General features: G+C 43.7%; 1 protein-coding gene across 1 annotated transcript; it reads left to right on the plus strand.

The window, feature by feature from the left end:
- The first annotated feature begins 283 nt into the window (after positions 1-283).
- Positions 284-17752, plus strand: RPAIN (RPA interacting protein). Its single transcript, XM_049776068.1, has 7 exons — positions 284-368; positions 2600-2770; positions 4843-4903; positions 7701-7812; positions 8188-8251; positions 11086-11226; positions 17709-17752. The coding sequence occupies exons 1-7, from the start codon at positions 288-290 to the stop codon at positions 17736-17738; spliced, it is 660 nt and encodes a 219-aa protein (XP_049632025.1). The 5' UTR covers positions 284-287; the 3' UTR covers positions 17739-17752.
- Positions 17753-18269: the final 517 nt, after the last annotated feature.

Genomic DNA, 18269 nt, shown 5'->3' on the forward strand with positions numbered 1-18269 from the left:
GGCGAGAACTCCCACATAGTTTTCCCCCAAGCACGGATGACAAAACAACACTTGACCTTCCTTCATCCAGGTTGGGTTTCATTCAGAAATGTCACCACTATAGTGAGCCATGTTCGGCTTCCTTAATTTATCCCTGTGTGGGACCATCGAACCGGAAGTCCACGCTTCACAAATTTTTTGGCTCAGCAGCTGCTCTTGTGTTTTTTCCCCCCCCGGAAACTACAATTCCCAGAGTTCTCTGCGATTCTCGAGGCGGGACTTCCTGTCGTCCACTCCAGCGGTGAGAGATGGTCGAACCGTCCGGCTCTCAGCATCGCTCGCTGTACAAAACGGGGAACTCGCCGCCTTGGAAAGAAACTTTCAGACGAGTGAGTGCGGAATTGGGGGAGCTGTGCTTGGGTTTTCGTCCGTCTCTTATTACATCCCGGGGACCGCTATCTTCCACGCAGGTGTCCACCTCGCCGAGACCTGGAACCCAGGCGCCAACCTGTCTCCTCCCAGAGCTGCTGGACCTTAATTTTGGATTCGGGTTTATTTTAGCTTGGGCTGGCCCAGGAACCCTTGATTTTGCATTCGGGTTTGTTTGTCATGTGTACTCTGGTGATGACCACTACTCTGCGCCTTCCAAGCACGCCTGTTGGAAGCACTTTATAGACGAACTTGATGCAAGATAACTTTACAACGAAGTTCGATCCTGGGCCGGAGAGATAGCACAGAAGTAGGGCGTTTACCTTGTACGGGGTTGGCCCAGTTTCTATTCCCGGTATCCCATGAGGTCCCCCAAACCTGCCAGGAGTAATTTCTGACTGCAGAGCCAGGAGTTAGCCCTGAGTAACAACTGAGCACCGTCGGGTGTGGCCCAGAAACGAAAAAAGAGAGAGACTGGGGCCGGGCGGTGGCGCTGGAGGTAAGGTGCCTGCCTTGCCTGCGCTAGCCTAGGACGGACCGCGGTTCGATCCCCCGGCTTCCATATGGTCCCCCAAGAAGCCAGGAGCAACTTCTGAGCGCATAGCCAGGAGTAACCCCTGAGCGTCACAGGGTGTGGCCCAAAAACCAAAAAAAAAAAAAAAAAAAAAGAGAGAGACTAAGTTCGATCCTGACACAGACGGAAAAGAAAGAAGAAGGGTTTGGTGGTGAATTGGAGAAAGAAAAGGAAAAGGGGAAATGAAAGGAAAATATGTCACAGAGAGATGTTATTGAGCTCCAGAGGAGCCTCAGTAAGTCTAACTGTGTTGCCTCCTACTTCACTTCTGAACGGAACTGAACTCAGCGTAGTTCCTGAAAGCCTCAGAAATATTACCTGCCTGTGGGCCCGAGAGATAGCATGGAGGTAAGGCATTTGCCTTACATGCAGTAGGACAGTGGTTCGAATACCTGCATCCCATATTGATCCCCCGAGCCTGTCAGGAGCAAGTTCTGGGCATAGAACCAGGAGTGACCCCTGAGCACAGCCAGGTGTGAGTGACCCAAAAACCAGAACATCCAAGCACCACCAGGAATGACTCTGAGCATCCCTGGATGAGACCCAAACTCCCACTCCCCCAAAATATATTATTAATCTACTCCCAGAATCCCAGAAGTAGTAACTCTATGACATAATTAATAAAAAGTAAAAGAGGGCAGGGAAAATTACCCTAAAAACTATCCAACGCATCTTAGAATTTATCACCATCCTTGTTCTCTACCTACTTCATTCTGTTAACTAGACGTTTAACAACCCAAAAATTGTCTCAGACATTGATAAATGTTCTCTAATGAAGAAAGTTGCCCCACATTGAGAACCATTGTATAGAAAGAGAACTTACCCATAACTATAGAATAGCAATTATTTTTAAGCAACCTAAATGTCCCATATTTGCACAGGTGACTTTGAACGTTTTCACCCAGATGTTAAGGAAATTGACACTTAAGAAAGAATATGAAATATGGTCATCTGAAAACATAGTAATAAAGCATGATCCTATCTACAATGTGAATATGGACTGGAGGGAATATACAGACATAACTAATTAAGGATAAAGTTGAGAGGCCAGAGAGATGACACAGCAGTGGAGTGTTTGCCTTGCATGTGCCCGACCCAGGACTGAGGTTTGAATCTCGGCATCCCATACCATCCCCAAGTCTGCCAGGAGTGGTGTCTGAGCCTAGAGCCAGGAGTATCCCCAGAAAGCAACCGGGTGTGACCAAAAAAAAAAGTAAATAAAAGATACAGTTGAAATTTTGTGCGTGTAAGTTTCTATTAATTTTTTTAACAAATAGCTCATGTTTATTTTTGGTTTTGTTTTTTTGTTTGTTTGCTTGTTTTTGGACCATACCTGGTGACTCTCAAAAGTTACCCTTGGCTATGCACCAGAAATCGCTCCTGGCTTGGAGACCCAAATCGGACACCAGGGATCGAACCCAGGTCCATTCTGGGTCACCTGCATGCAGGTCAAACACCCTACCGCTGTGCTTTCGCTCCAGCCCAGCCTAAGAATATTTTAATGGAATTACCTTTTAAAGAAGTAATCTAAAACTATTTAACAACTAATGTGTGAGTATTATTTTTTAATGAAATTACCTTTTTTTAAAAAGAGCTCATTTTTCTCCTTATTCCAAGCGATGCCTGGAGAGAATGAAAAACAGCCGGGACAGGCTCCTGAGCCATTATCGCCAGGCTAGAGGCAATATGCCAGAGAGAAAGCAGGATGCTCTTCTAGTGCAAGAGGTGATGGAAGAAGAATGGAAGGCTTTGCAGTCAATGGAGAGTGCTCCTGAGTCCTTGGCACAGGTCAGATTGTGATATGTATTTTTAGTGAGGGTTCTGTAACACCAGGAATACTTACTTCTTATCCTCTCTAAATCTGGTTACCAAACCCCTCTAAGCCCTCCCTTCTTAAACTGTTTGGGATCCCATACTGAATGAGGCAGTTGTAGAAGATTTGACAAAAGTAGGAAATTTCTGAATGTGCAACTAACAAAAGTCAATTCAAGATCAGTCACATACTGAATCCCAGGTGCTTCTAGCAGCAATTGCCCATGTTGCATTCCTCAGAAATAAAGGGTCATGAGTAGAAAAGTTTTTTTTCCCTTGGGAGAAGGCAAGGGGGATGTACTCAGAGGTTCTCAGAGTTTGCTCCTAGCTTTATGCTCAAGTAGTACTTAAGGTATTCCTAAAGGTGCTTGGAGGACCATATGGACTGCCAGGTTGGACCTGCCACAGCAAGGAAAGTGTACTGTCTCTCTGGCCTGGAAAAAGATTTAAGAAGCCTTGATCTGGGGGCCAAAGCGATGGCACAGCGGTAGGGCCTTGCCAAGCAGCTGACCTAGGATGAACAGAGGTTCAATTCCCCCGGCACCCCATATGGACCCCAAGCCAGGACTGATTTCTGAGCTCGTAGCCAGTAGTAACCCCTGAGTGTCACCAGGTCCAAAACAAACGAACAAAAGAAGCCCTAACCTAAGTTCATCTATTCTCCAGCCCTGATTCTGACTACCTTTAATCCTGGTTCTCCTATTTTTGTTTAGACTGTCTTCTAGGTTAGTGACTCTTATATACCACATTATTGGCTTATTGCTTTATAATCACTTATGAAGAAAGAGAAAGTTACTTTCCTTCCTGGGTCAACCCATGAAAATTTTTATTTCTTAGGTATGATTAGGAATCTTTCTTTTTAAAAAAGGAGCTAATTCAGGACTGGAGCAGTGGTACTATAGGTAAGGCATCTGCCTTGCAAGTGCTAGCCTACGACGAACCACAGTTCAATCCCCCATGACCCATATGGTCCCCCAAGCCAGGAGCAATTTCTGAGCACATAGCCAGGAGTAACCCCTGAGCGTCAACAAGCAAACAACAACAAAAAAAGGAGGGCCGTAGAGATAGCATGGCAGTAAAGTGTTTACCTTGCATGCAGAAGGATGGTGGTTTGAATCCCTGCATCCCATATGGTCTCCTGAGCCTGCCAGGAGTGATTTCTGAGCATAGAGCCAGGAGGAACCCCTGAGCACTGCCGGGTGTGAGCAAAAAAAAAAAGAAGCTAAGAATTTTAAAAATGACTCTAAACTAAGTGCTGGGAAGTAGATGTGGATGAAAAACTATTTACTGTGTTTCAGGATAGGGACTAGATTAAAAGTATTCTGGTCCTCATTTCACTATTGACTCTTGATTCATTTCTGCCACTTAGAGGTTTTGTTTTGCTTATTACATTTATAAAATGGGTAAAAGGAGAAAATAATGTTAATAAGAAATATGGGAATTACTTTGAAAACATCAAGACACTCTAAAATGAGGCTGGGGAGATAGCATGGAGGTAAGGTGTTTGCCTTGCGTGCAGAATGTTTGTGATTCGAATCTCAGCATCCCATATGGTCCCCCGAGCCTTCCAGGAGTGATTTCTGAGCATAGAGCCAGGAGGAACCCCTGAGCGTTGCTGGGTGTGACCCCCCCAAAAAAGGGGACACTCTAAAATGTTGTAATACCTTCAATATACCTATAATATATCAAATGTTGTATAATATAATCACAACTAGAGTTCATAAGCCTGACAAGGTAAGTTTTGTTTCCACTTAGAGAAACCCAAAATAAAATTTACAGAAATTAGGAACTTTCAGTGGACATATAGCTTTATCAAAACCACATATTGAGCTACTACTTTATCCCCCAAACTTGCTTCTATTAATTTGTAACTGGTACTTTAATCATTTGCTAACTCAGTATAACCATATTAACCCCTTTATCAAAAAAATAACTGATTTACCTCTAGTAAATCTAGGTTCTTCAAGCCAGTCTTTAAGTATGGATAATTGGAGACATTTTGGCTGATTATAAGTTTAAGAGTCGAATGTCCATACTTTTCCTTGCAGTTGGAGGAGCTAATGGATCTGACTGTGCTTGAGAAGATTCAACAAGAACTATTTGATCAAGGTGACTAGGGTAATCCTTACATCCTATATCATAACTACTCTAATGCTGACCTTTATTTAAACAGATTTAGTTTTAGTTTCCCTTTTAATATATCCATCTTAAATTGAATTACTGCAAACTCTGTTGTTGTTGTTGTTGTTGTTGTTGTTGCTCTTGCTGTTGCTGCTGTTTGTGTAGTGCTCAGAGGCTATTCCTGGTGGTGCTCAGGAGGCCATCTAGGATGCCAGAGATATGAACCAAAATTGGCCTTGACCTTGTTTTATCCAGCCAATTAAAATAAAATAAAAAGTAGAAGACTAGAGGCCGGAGAGATAGCATGAAGGTAGGGTGTTTGCCTTGCATGCAGAAGGAAGGTGGTTCGAATCCCAGCATTGCATTATGGTCCCCCGAGCCTGCCAGGAGCGATTTCTAAGCATAGAGCCAGGAGTAATCCCTGAGCACTGCCAGGTGTGACCCCCCCCCCGCCCCCCCCCAAAAAAAGTAGAAGACTATTTTTACTGTAATATTTTGGATGTCCTAAGTGTGCCAAATCTTCTCAAATTTCACTCAGTGATCTTTCCTCTTATGAATACTCTGTGATACTAGTAGAGGGGCTGGAGATAAACTCAATGGGCAGAGTATATACTTTGCAGAGGAAACTGAATTAAATCCCCAGCACCACAGGGTTTTCTGAGCTCAAGGAGGAACAACTCCTCATCTCTCCAGCCACAAAGCCAAGAGTGACCCCCAGTCACCAACAGATGTGGCCAGAAAAGAAAGTCGGGGCCGGAGAGATGGCATGGAGGTAGGGTGTTTGCCTTGCAGAATGGTTTGAATCCCGGCATCCCATATGGTCCCCGAGCTGCCAGAAGCGATTTCTGAGCATAGAACCAGGAGTAACCCCCGAGTGCTACCGGGTGTGACCAAAAAAAAACAAAACAAATACTGTGTATATAGTTTCCATATTTATTTTATGGGGTACTATAGTACATCTTTATTAATAGTTTAATAATAGTTGTGGTGATAGTTTATTAGCTAAAAGTGCCTGCCTTGCTAATGTGAATTCCATCTCTGATGCCACTCACATGCACCATGTATATTCTTTTTTTTTTTTTTTTTTTGTCCAGAAGAACCATGTATATTCTTGACAGCTCTACTATCAGGAATTCCAGACACCAGGACAATGCATGTGATTTCCAGAGCACTACATCTAGTTGTGTGTGAAGCACCACATTTAAGGATGTTGAGGCAACTTGGCAAGAGTGCCATCCTGAGCAAGAATATGCATGAGTTGGGGCCAGAACGATAGTACAGTGGGCAGGGTGCTTGCTTCGCACACAGCTAACCCATGTTCAGTTCTACATGGTACTCTGAGCACATAATCTAAATAGAAAAAAAAAAAACACTATGCATGGGTATCATAGGCACCCCAGATAATTACTTCAGATAGAATGTTTACAAGTGAAGCTAGAGTATAGTATAGCAGATAAAGTGCTTGCCTTGTACACTGCCAACCTGATATAATCTCAGGGCATTACAGTGGGCATTGAAAAACCAACAGGAAAAAAAGGAGAGATAGCACAGCGGTGTTTGCCTTGCAAAGCAACCAATCCAGGACCTAAGGTGGTTGGTTCGAATCCTGGCGTCCCATATGGTCCCCCGTGCCTGCCAGGAGCTATTCTGAGCAGATAGCCAGGTGTAACATCTGAGCACTGCCAGGTGTGGCCCAAAAACCAAAATAAATAAATAAGGGGAAAAAATGGTGTATCATGTTTGACCCAATGGAATTGGAACAATAGTACAGTGGGTAGGGCACATGCCTTGCACACAGATGACCTGGGTTGATTCCTGGCTATGGTACCCTGAGCACTGTCAGAGTAATTCCTGAGTACAGAGCCAGAAGTAACCCCTGAGCATCACCAGATACGGCCTCAAAACAAAATGTGTTTTATCCCTGGTGAGTTGTGTGCAAGCACTATAAAATGTGAAACCCTTGATAAATACCATAGCTGACCATGCAAGTACCACAAGTAAATATGTGAGTACCACAGCCATGCATCTGTGAACCATAGACATCATGATAGTTAAAGCAACAAAGCAAAGGGACAAATATCAGGTAATAGCAATCCTGTCATCTTATGGATAGAGTACATAACTAGATATCTATATCTCTATTCCTATTACTCCAGACATCTGTGAACATTGTCTCCTTGTATCTTTGTCTTACAGCGTCACCCCTTATATTACACAAAGAAGAAATACAGGAAGTGTGGAATCTAAAATAAATCTAGCCTTTAATTGGGGGGGGGGCGTAGTGGTGTGTGGGCAAACCTAGTAGTGCTTAGCGATTCAGTGCTTAGAAGTGACCTTTGGCAGTGATCAGATTTCCATATACAATATGCAATACCTGTACCATTTTTCCAGCCCCAAGTAAAGCTAGCCTTATAGCACTTTAATTATTTAGCGATTTTTAGGGACCAGATGGGTAGTACAATGGGTAAGTTGCTTGTCTTGCACACAGTCAACCCAGCTTCAATATCCAGTATCCCATATAGTTCCCCGAACCTGCCTGGAGTGATTCCTGAGTATAAGCTAGGAGTAAACCCTTAGCACAGCTAAGTGTGGCCCCAAACAAGAATATTTAGTGATTTTTGCTTAAATGTTTCTCCTCCATGGAGAATGTCTTTAAAAGTGAAAAGCAGAGCCAGAGCGATAGTACAGAGGGTAGGGCACTTGCCTTTGACAAGACAGTCCAGATGAAGACAAAACAGTCAAGATGAAGTATGGTAAAGCATTCTAACTCTCCTTTATCTTGCAGAACAGTCTATCATCAGTGAATATGAAAAGAGCTTGCAGTTTGATGAGAAGTGTTTCAACATCATAATGATTGAGTGGGAAACAAATTCCCTCATCTGTCCTGTATGTACAAAGTAAGAATTTTTCAAAACCTTTTCAGCATTATTGGTTCCCACACTCACTCAAAGGTGAGTGGAATTCCTACCCCACCAAAAGAAAATACAAATTGTTGCTGAAAAGATTTGGGGCTCCAGGTCTGTTGCCCATGATGTTTTTCTTTTTTGTTTTTGTTTTTGTTTTAGTTTTTGGGTCACACCCGGCGGTGCTTAGGGGCAACTCCTGGCTGTCTGCTCAGAAATAGCTCCTGGCAGGCACGGGGCACCATATGGGACACTGGGATTCCAACCAACCACCTTTGGTCCTGGATCGGCTGCTTGCAAGGCAAACGCTGCTGTGCTATCTCTCCAGGCCCTGCCCATGATGTTTTGTGATTGCAATTCTGCTTCTAGGTACAACCTGAGGATAACAAATGGTGTGGTCATGTGTCAGTGTGGCTTATACATCCCCTCTCATGTAAGTGTTTAACAACAGATTTCTTTATATGAAAAAATTTCTGTATCATTTTTTGTTTTTTGTTTTTTTTTTGGTTTTTGGGTCACACCCAGCAGTGCTCAGGGGTTATTCCTGGCTCCAGGCTCAGAAATTGCTCCTGGCAGGCATGGGGGACCATATGGGGCACCGGGATTCGAACCGATGACCTCCTGCATAAAAGGCAAACGCCTTACCTCCATGCTATCTCTCCGGCCTCAAATTTCTGTATCTTTATATATATCTTTCTAAACCTTCAGTAGCATGTTGTGCATGTCTTCCAAACCTTGCATTCATTTGATATTAATTGTTCAGTTCACAGTTTTAAAATATCCTAGTGTTTTAGGTTTTGGCTTTAGGTTTTAAAGCCAACATAATGAAAATTATGGTATTCTTCACCCAACTTCCCAGATCCAAGTTGTTTAACTTGGTGTTTTGTTTAGGTTTTGTTTGGGGGATACACCTAGCAGTGCCCAGGGGTGTACCTCCTCTGTACTCAAGAATACTCCTGGAGGACTCAGGGGACCATATAGGATATCAGGGGTCAAACCTAGGTTAACCACATGTCCTAACCACTGTACCATTGTTCTGGCCCCTGATAAACTTGTTAATGTACCACTACTTACTTTCTTTAATGGAAAACTCATCTAGAATTTATATGGCTTGATTCTGATCTTCAAAAGCTTTTCCATGTGTGAAACTATGTGGAAGACACTTACTCAGGTGTCTTTGTTTTTTGTTTTTGGATAACACCTAGCGGGTTTATTCCTGATTCTGCAATCAGGGATCATTCTTGGCAGGCTCTGGACCAGTATGTAAAGCCAGGGATAAAATTTAGGTTGGCCACATGCAAGAGGAGTGACCTATTTGCTGCATTATTGCTCCATTCCTTATTCATACTTTCAGTATTAGAGATGTTAAAATACTGGATAAAGAAAGTGGACTAAATGGTTCGAACTTAACTGATCGCTGGAACTGCATGCACCACTGGGAGCAGCCTATGAGGACTGTCTGGTATAACCCCTCAAAAAAAAATAAAAATAAACATGTATATACAAATGTTCATATGTATTTATGCATACATATAGAAATTGGGGGGGGCGGAGATATAGCATGGAGGTAGGCCACTTGCCTTGCATGCAGAAGGACAGTGGTTCAAATCCCGGCATCCCATATGGTCCCCCGAGCCTGCCAGGAACAATTTCTGGGGATAGAGTGATAGTACTGTGTGTAGGGCATTTGCTTTGTACACACTCAACCAGGTTCAATCCTGGCATCCCAAAACATCACCAGGAGTAAGTAACCTGGGACATCTGGTCCCAGCATCACACGTTCTCCCTAGGACCACTAGGATGGGTCTCAGCACTACTAGCGGGGTCCTCCACTACAAAAAAAAAAAAAAAAAAAACAACCAAAAAGTGCTTCAGGAGCTAAGTATTCTAGTGGTTTCATTTTTTTTTTAACATAATGCAACAGTTTTATTTTGGTTTGGACCATACCTGTTGATGCTCGGTTACTCTTGAATTTGCACTCAGGAACCATTCCTGAGAACTATATGGGATGCTTGGATTGAACCCAGGTTGGCCATATGCAAGGTTAGCAACTTATCTCTGTACTATCTTTCTGACTTGAATGGCTAGCTTTACGGAAGAAAAAAAAAAAAGTAATAGCAATAGCACAACAGGTAGAGCTTTTGCCTTGTTACGAGGCTGACCTGGACCAACCTGGATTCGATCACTGTCATCCGATATGCTCCTCCAAGCCTGCTCCACTCCTGTCAGGAGTGATTTCTGAGAGCAAAGCCAGTAGTAACCCCTGAGTGCTGCTGGGTGTAGCCCCTAAATAAATAAATAAAACTAAATAAGTTTTATTTTCCTATGTAATCTACTTAACATTAAAAAAAAAAAAAAGTCTGGAGTGCATGCTTTACATCTGAGAACTCCAGGTTTTATTCCCACCATTGCATGGTTCCCAAGCCTACTAAGGGCCTTCCCAAGCACCACTACCATGTGTGACTCCAAAATAGCAAAGTAGGGCTAGTGAGAAAATACATGGGTTAAGGCGTTTGCCTTGTAGTGCTGACTGTGATTTGAATCCTGGCACGATGTATGATCCCCCTGCACCACCAGGAGTGAGCCGTGAGCATAGAGCTAAGAGGGAGTACCCTGAGTACTGCCAGGTATGACACCCTCCCTACACTCACCAAAATGTTTGATTTTAATTCTTTTCATTCTCTTATTTCACTCCATTAACAGATGATTAAATTATGCTAACAAATTGTTAACACAAACAGATCTAGGACTGAAATGTTGTATTTGGTAATATATTTGCAGAAACAAGAGGGAGAAAGTAACCTCTAGCTTTGACTGTACCTGCTGCAATCATTTTATGCAGAAATATAATGCGGGTTTGTTAAGGTGGAAAGATAGATGGAGTTTGATCATTGGAGCATATTCATGAACCCAAGTACCTTTCTGTTTTGTTTTGGTTTTTTCTTAGTTTATTATTTGGGAGATGGGTTAAGGGTCACACCAGCAGTACTTGGGGTGGGAGCTCAGAATTTGCTTCCTGTGATCCAGATGGTGCTGGAGAATCAAACGTTGGGTTCCCACATGAAGAGCATGCACTCAAGCCCTTTGAATTATTTCCATGGCCTGGCTATGCACTCAGAAATTGCTCCTGGCCCTGGCTGGCTTGGGGGACCATATGGGATGCTGGGGGAATTGAACTGTGGTCTGTCTTAGGCTAGTGCAGGCAAGGCAGATGCCTTACGGCTTGCACCACCACTCAGGCTCCATAACTTAATTTCTTATTTTTAGTCTCCAGAGCTGACAGAACAGAAACTTCGTGCCTATTTAGAGGACACTGTAAGTGAACACAGTACACACTGTCCTCATATACCAAAATTTTCTGTCATTGAAGAAACAGAAGGAAAACCCTGTCTTCTCATGAGTTGTTTGGTAAGCCTCTTATGAAATGCAGTAATAGATTTCAATCTAAAAGAGTTACTCAGTAGTTTTTGTTTTTCCTACCTGAACAGAAATAAGTGTTAGATATAAGTGTTTAAAAGTTTATTGGGAGGCAAAGCAATAGTATAGCAGAAAAGGCAATTGCCTTGTATGCAGTTGACCTGAGTTCAATCCCCAGCACTCCATATGGTCCCCCGAGTCTGCCAGGAATGACTCTGAACAGAACCAGGAATAGTCACTGCCAGGTATGACCAAAAAACAATAAGAATTGTAAGAAGTTCACTTTCTGAGGAAATTAACTTTCATAGAAAAGTGAAGAATGCATGAGTTCAACAGTAAGACTTATCAATCTCTGAAAGAGGAAAGAACCAAAGAAGCTATGTATGTGCATGAATATATAAAAATTCTATGCCTTCAAAGTTAAGGAGTCACATAGATCTCATGGCTTTAGGTTGCTTTGTGTACTCCTAAGAAATGTTATAATGTCCTACAATCTGGGGACTTGTGGACAAAGTAATTGTACATGGGTTCTGCCTTATTTTTCTTAATGGTTTTTTTCGTTTGTTTGTTTTGGTTTTGGTTTTGGTTTTTGGGCCACACCTGGCGGTGCTCAGGGGTTATTCCTGGCTGTCTGCTCAGAAATAGCTCCTAGCAGGCACGGGGGACCATATGGGACACCGGGATTCGAACCAACCACCTTAGGTCCTGGATCGGCTGCTTGCAAGGCAAACACCACTGTGCTATCTCTCTGGGCCCCTTAATGTTTTTTGTCTGTAAGTTCAATATTTAGGCATCAGCAAGGGGATTTCTTCTGAGAACTCTGTTTATGAGCGATTGTTCTTTCACTGTAACTTTACCTTGTCCTCTTTGCATCATTGTTCTCATAATTAAAAATAAAAAAATTAAAAAAAAAAGAATCAAAGAAGCACAAGATCATAGAAGCACCATTAATCTGGAATTAGGAAGACTGCCGTACCACCTACTCGTTTGACTAGCATTATTGGTCTTTGATTCAGCAAATCCTTTCATATTCATAACATCCCAATAGATCATTTCGTAATCAGTTTTGCAGGATGCAGGAAAAGAAGCTAAGCAGAGCAACATACAACTTGCCTCTTCTTCAATGACACATCAGAGAATAAAAGCTAGTCTCTAGCCCCTCCAGTGACAATTCAGGCCCGAGAGAACAGAACCACATGCACTAATATAGAACAATCCTAGATTAATCTTAAACCTATATTAGTGGGCCGGAGTGGTGTGGCATAAGCAGTAAAGCATCTGCCTTGCCCACACTAGCCTAGGACAGACCACGGTTCAATCCCCCGGCATCCCATACGGTCCCTCAAGCCAAGAAAGATTTCTGAGCACATAGCCAGGTGTAACCCCTGAGCATCACTGGGTGTGGCCCAAAAACCAAAATCAAACAAACAAAACTATATTAGTAATTCAGAAAAATCTATGGGGCCCAGAGTGGTGGTACAAGAGGTAGGGCATCGGGCCCGGAGAGATAGCACAGCGGCGTTTGCCTTGCAAGCAGCCTATCCAGGACCTAAGGTGGTTGGTTCGAATCCCGGTGTCCCATATGGTCCCCCGTGCCTGCCAGGAGCTATTTCTGAGCAGACAGCCAGGAGTAACCCCTGAGCACTGCCGGGTGTGACCCAAAAACCAAAAAAAAAAAAAAAAAAAAAAAGAGGTAGGGCATCTGCCTTGCAAGCACTAACCTAGGATGTACTGTGGTCCCATATGGTCCCCCAAGCCAGGGACGATTTCTGAGCGTATAGCCAGGGTGTGGCCCCTGAGCGTCACAGGGTGCATGTGCCCCCCCAAAAAAAAAAAGAATATGGGATCAGGAAAATGGGTCCACTGAACTGAACACATTCTCTATATCTAGAAGGAATTCACCTAGATTGGAATATAATCCCTAGCACTGCATAGGCTTCATAAGTGCTACAAGGAGCAATCCCCAAAGCATAAAACCATGGATAGTCCCCCAAACAAAGGCTATAGACAACATCTATGTCTAAGGTTTAGGGAACTTTGAAATTATAAAGATTGTACTTTGGGAAATTCAAAACTGGTTTCCTACTGAGTTCATTCGTGGTCCTTTTTAAATGCAGTTTACCTGTAAATATTTTTTAAAGCAATATTGTCATTATTTTAAAAAATATTTCTATATTTATTACATTTTCTCAATGTGTAATTTGCTCCTTACCTAAAAAGAAATGTTTTGAAGTGGGGCTAAAGCGATAGCACAGAGGGTAGGGCCTTGCAAATATCCAACCTAGGTTATCTTCCTGAACACAGAGCCAGGAATATGAGTACTGCCACATGTGATCACAAAACAAAACAAAAATCCCTTATCTCTTAGAGCTCAAGTCTAGAGTTGGTGTTGGAAAAAATACAGAAAACAAGTAATGAGCACTCTTAAAGAGCTGTAGAGGAAAACGACCCTTGAGAATTCAGAAAAGAGAATTTCCTTTGCAGATCAAGATTGTTTATTTTTTTAGTTGTCCTTTAGGTCATATTTTTGTAGTAGGATTTTTTTTGCTTTTTTGCTTTTTGGGCCACACCCAGTGACACTTAGGGGCCACTCCTGGCTATGCACTCAGAAATCGCTCCTGGCTTGGGGGACCATATGGGAAGCCAGTGAAATCGAACTGAGGTCCATCCTAAGTTAGCACATGCAAGGCAAATGCCCTACCGCTTGCACCACCACTCCACCTCTGCAGTAGGATTTTTCTGAAGTAGACATTTATATTGACTTCTTTTTTTTTTTTTTTTTGGTTTTTGGGCCACACCCTGTGACGCTCAGGGGTTACTCCTGGCTATGTGCTCAGAAGTTGCTCCTGGCTTCTTGGGGGACCATATGGGACGCCGGGGGATCGAACCGCGGTCCGTCCTAGGCTAGCGCAGGCAAGGCAGGCACCTTACCTCCAGCGCCACCGCCCGGCCCCTATATTGACTTCTTTAAAAAAAAAAAATTGGGGGGCCCGGAGAGATAGCACAGCGGCGTTTGCCTTGCAAGCAGCCGATCCAGGACCAAAGGTGGTTGGTTCGAATCCTGGTGTCCCATATGGTTCCCCCGTGCTTGCCAGGAGCTATTTCTTTTTTCTTTTTTTTTTTTTTTTTTTTTTTTGTGATTTTTGGGTCACACCCGGCAGTTCTCAGGGGTTACTCCTGGCTCCATGCTCAGAAATTGCTCCTGGCAGGCACGGAGGACCATATGGGACGCTGGGATTCAAACCGATGACCTCCTGCATGAAAGGCAAACGCCTTACCTCCATGCTATCTCTCCAGCCCCGCCAGGAGCTATTTCTGAGCAGACAGCCAGGAGTAACCCCTGAGCACCGCCGGGTGTGGCCCAAAAAAAAAAAAAAATTGGGGGGGGGCTTGGGGCACAGCTGGTGACACTCAGGGGTTGTTACTCCTGGTTATGCGCTCAGAAATCGCACCTGGCTGGGGGACCTGCAGGGATCGGACAGTCTTGAATCTGCTGCCTCCAAGGCAAACGCCCTAATGCTCTGGCCCCTTAAAAAATTTTAAAGTGGACTGTAAGGTATAAAATAGGGTTCATACTGTCGATATGATTTTGGGGGGAATAACTGGAGAGAAAATAGTATAGTATATATAGAAAGTGTTGCATTGGAACATGTATTCTATATCTATGAACCCCAGATTAGTTCAGTAGCTGGAAATAATGAGATCTTGATTAAGAAACATTTTAGAGATGTTCCTAATATTGTGGGGAAAGTTGAGGGCTTGAACCCAGGCAGTGACAATCTGATGATGTGAGTAGAATGAATGTTAGAAAATGAATTAATGGGCTGGAGATAGTACAGAGGATAGGACACTTGACTTGCTGACCCGAACTCCATTGGCCAACCAGTGCAGTGCTGATCGACCCACCTATCCCCACCCCCCTGCCAGCAGGCTCCCAAAGTAAAAGGACAGGCCCAGCTTTTACCTGCGGATACAAGTCCCCGTCATTGAACCCAGTTGACTCTGTCATGACAACGGGACCGACGTCGACTGTGACGCTGACCTTCTAGTCTAGCCAGAGTGGGCATCTCTACCACATCGCTGCCGTCAGCCAACCGGAGGAGTTTCGGCAACAGGGCGCCATAAAAAAAAATAGCTGCCACATGAGGCCGGAGTGGTAGCACAGCAGTAAGGCGTTTGCCTTGCTCATGGCTGACCCTGGATGGATGCTGGTTCGATCTCCAGCATCTCACCCATATGGTCCCCTGAACCGGCCAGGAGCGATTTTTTTTTTTTTTTTTTTTTTTGGTTTTTGGGTCACACCCAGCAGTGCTCAGGGGCCACTCCTGGCTCCATGCTCAGAAATCGCCCCTGGCAGGCACAGGGGACCGACCATATGGGATGCTGGGATTCGAACCACCGTCCTTCGACATGAAAGGCAAACACCTTACCTCCATGCTATCTCTCTCTGGCCCCACCAGGAGCGATTCTGAGCTCAGAGCCCTAAGCACCTCCCTGTGCCCCCCCCCCCAAAAGAAAGGCGGCCACCAGGTGAAGACGTAGCGCCGTCCGTCCATCAGGTGACGCAAGATGTTCCAGCCAGGGCCCCTCACATCCAGACACAGGAATGGAAGTGGGATGTGGGGCCGGCTGAGGGAAACATGGAGGGCGAGGAAGAAACTCCCCCAACCCGAAGCCACACCACCACTCACTGCAGGATGGATGGGGGAAAGGTGTGTCTGTTGGTGTGGGCATTCAGGAACCAAGTGCAGAATTTGGGAGTAAACCTTGAGTACTACTGCTTAAGTGTGGTCTAAGGGAAAATTTAAAAAAGTGAATTGATGAAAAATCTGCACCTGTATTAGGGGAATCAGAGGAGAGATTTCATGACTAGGGTTGTGGCTGGGCCATCTGTAAAAGACAAGGTTTGTGGGGCCGGTGAGATAGCATGGAGATAAGGCGTTTGCCTTCCATGCAAGACTGTGGTTCGAATCCCGACATCCCATATGATCCTCCGTGCCTGCCAGGGGCGATTTCTGAGCAGGAATAACCCCTGAGTGCTGCTGGGTGTGACCCAAAAAACCAAAAAAAAAAAAAAAAAAAAAAGGACAAGGTTTTTTTTTTATTTTGATTTAGGGACCACACCTGGCAGTACTCTTAAAATTTACTCCTGGCTCTGTGCTCAGGGATCACTCCGTCAGGCTTGAGTGACCATATGGGGATGGAATGGGATGGGAGACTGGGGGTCAAGGAGGTACCATGGCAAAGGTAAAAAACTAGAATAAACATTCAGCAAGTTCTCACATTTCAGTTCTTTAGAAGTAGCCATTTGTAATGCTATTGAGTTCCAGTGTTTCATTCAAGTCACAGAATCAGGTTAATATGTACTGAGATAGGGGCCAGAGAGATAGCATGGCCATGCCTTTCATGCAGGTCATTCATTGGTTTGAATCCCGGCGTCCCATATGGTCCCCCGAGTCTGCCAGGAGTAACCCCTGAGGGCTGCTGGGTATGACCCAAAAACCATAAACCCAAAAAAATAAAAAATAAAAAAAATAAAGATTCAGTGATAGACAATAGGGTAATTCAGTCAAGGATGAGATAGACAAGTGTGACTACACAAGATATATTCCATAAAACTTCGATTATTGAGGCTGGAACAATAAATAGTACAGTAAGTAAGACACTTGCTTTGCACATGGCCAATCCAGGTCCTATCTCCGGTATCCCATTATGGTCATCTGAGCCCACCACCAGGAATGATTCCTGAGTGCAGAGCCAGAAATAACCAACTCCTAAACACTGCAGTTGTTGGGGGGTTAATAAAAACCTGAAATGTTTAGGAACAAAGGACATTTGTATGAGTGATACTGGGAATGTGCAAGACTTCACGAAGTTGGTCCCTGAAGCACTGCTAAGTGATCTTTGAGCACTGCTGGGTATGACCTCAAAGCCCCAATTAGCTAACTTTGGGATGACAAAGGAATGTATGCTAAAACAGGTTCTAAATTCTGATTCCATCTGAGTTTGGTCCTCCAAAATTGTAAAAGGAAAAAAGTTAGTCTTTCTGATCATTGGTTTCCTATGAGGTGGGGACATTTGATTTCATATCTGGGGTTTGACTTTAGTTGGAAGACAGTGCTGTTGCTCATTTCAAAGGCAGTTATTCTGAGGCTACAAGATAAGGTCTAGAAAAGCCCAAGAGCAGCTAGGCTTGCCAATGGATCATGACACCACCACTGAATTACTTTATAATCGTAACTGAATTAAGCATCATCTTGTATGTAGGCTTTTGGGGGAGAAGCAGAGTCCTGGGAGGGTGGACATAGATAGCTCTGCTCAGGGCCATATTTGTGTTAGAAATCAAATATAGGTTGGAAATGTGCAAGGTAAGTATATAAATTCTATTTAATGAATGTTATTGGTTAGTTTTTAACCATTCACTGTTAATTTTATGATGGAATACAACTTAATTCCTTTCTATTTAAATCTAGGCTTGTGACATTTGGTCTGTTATCATCTAAAGCCAACACTGATTTACAAGGTTCTACTGATTTGGAAACAACTTTCCATCTGAGAAATAAACCACCACCACAAACTTCTTTTTTGGCTTTTGGGTTATATTCAGCTTATTCACGTCTCTGCACTCAGAGATCACTCTGATCACTCTTGGTGGAGCTTCAGGGATGTGTTGCGGGGGATTAAACCCACATTGGCTGCATGTATGGCAAGCACTTTACCACTGAAAAACTCTCCAACCCCTATAAACTTGCAATAAAAATTTCGCAACTTTTTTTTAATACCTTTCAGTCAGTTTTTTTTATTTTTGTTTTTTTGGGTCACACCCAGCAGCACTCAGGGGCTACTCCTGGCTCTAAGTTCAGAAATCGCCCCGGCAGGCTCAGGAGACCATATGGGATGCCGGGGATTTGAACCAACGACCTTCTGCTTGTAAGGCAAACACATTACCTCCATGCTATCTCTCCAGCCCCCTCAGTCAACTTTTTAAAAATAACTTTGCCTTTGTTCTTCCTGAACCAAATGTATTATGATCA

The sequence above is a fragment of the Suncus etruscus genome, chromosome 1 (assembly GCF_024139225.1).
Source record: "Suncus etruscus isolate mSunEtr1 chromosome 1, mSunEtr1.pri.cur, whole genome shotgun sequence".
NCBI classification, from domain to species: Eukaryota; Metazoa; Chordata; class Mammalia; order Eulipotyphla; family Soricidae; genus Suncus; species Suncus etruscus.

Excerpts from the sequence above, each read along its gene's own strand:
- RPAIN (XM_049776068.1), top strand. The coding sequence starts at position 288 with ATGGTCGAACCGTCCGGCTCTCAGCATCGCTCGCTGTACAAAACGGGG. Across the intron at positions 369-2,599 it reads GGAAAGAAACTTTCAGACGA|CGATGCCTGGAGAGAATGAA; the intron begins GTGAGTGCGGAA and ends CCTTATTCCAAG. Across the intron at positions 7,813-8,187 it reads ATCTGTCCTGTATGTACAAA|GTACAACCTGAGGATAACAA; the intron begins GTAAGAATTTTT and ends TTCTGCTTCTAG.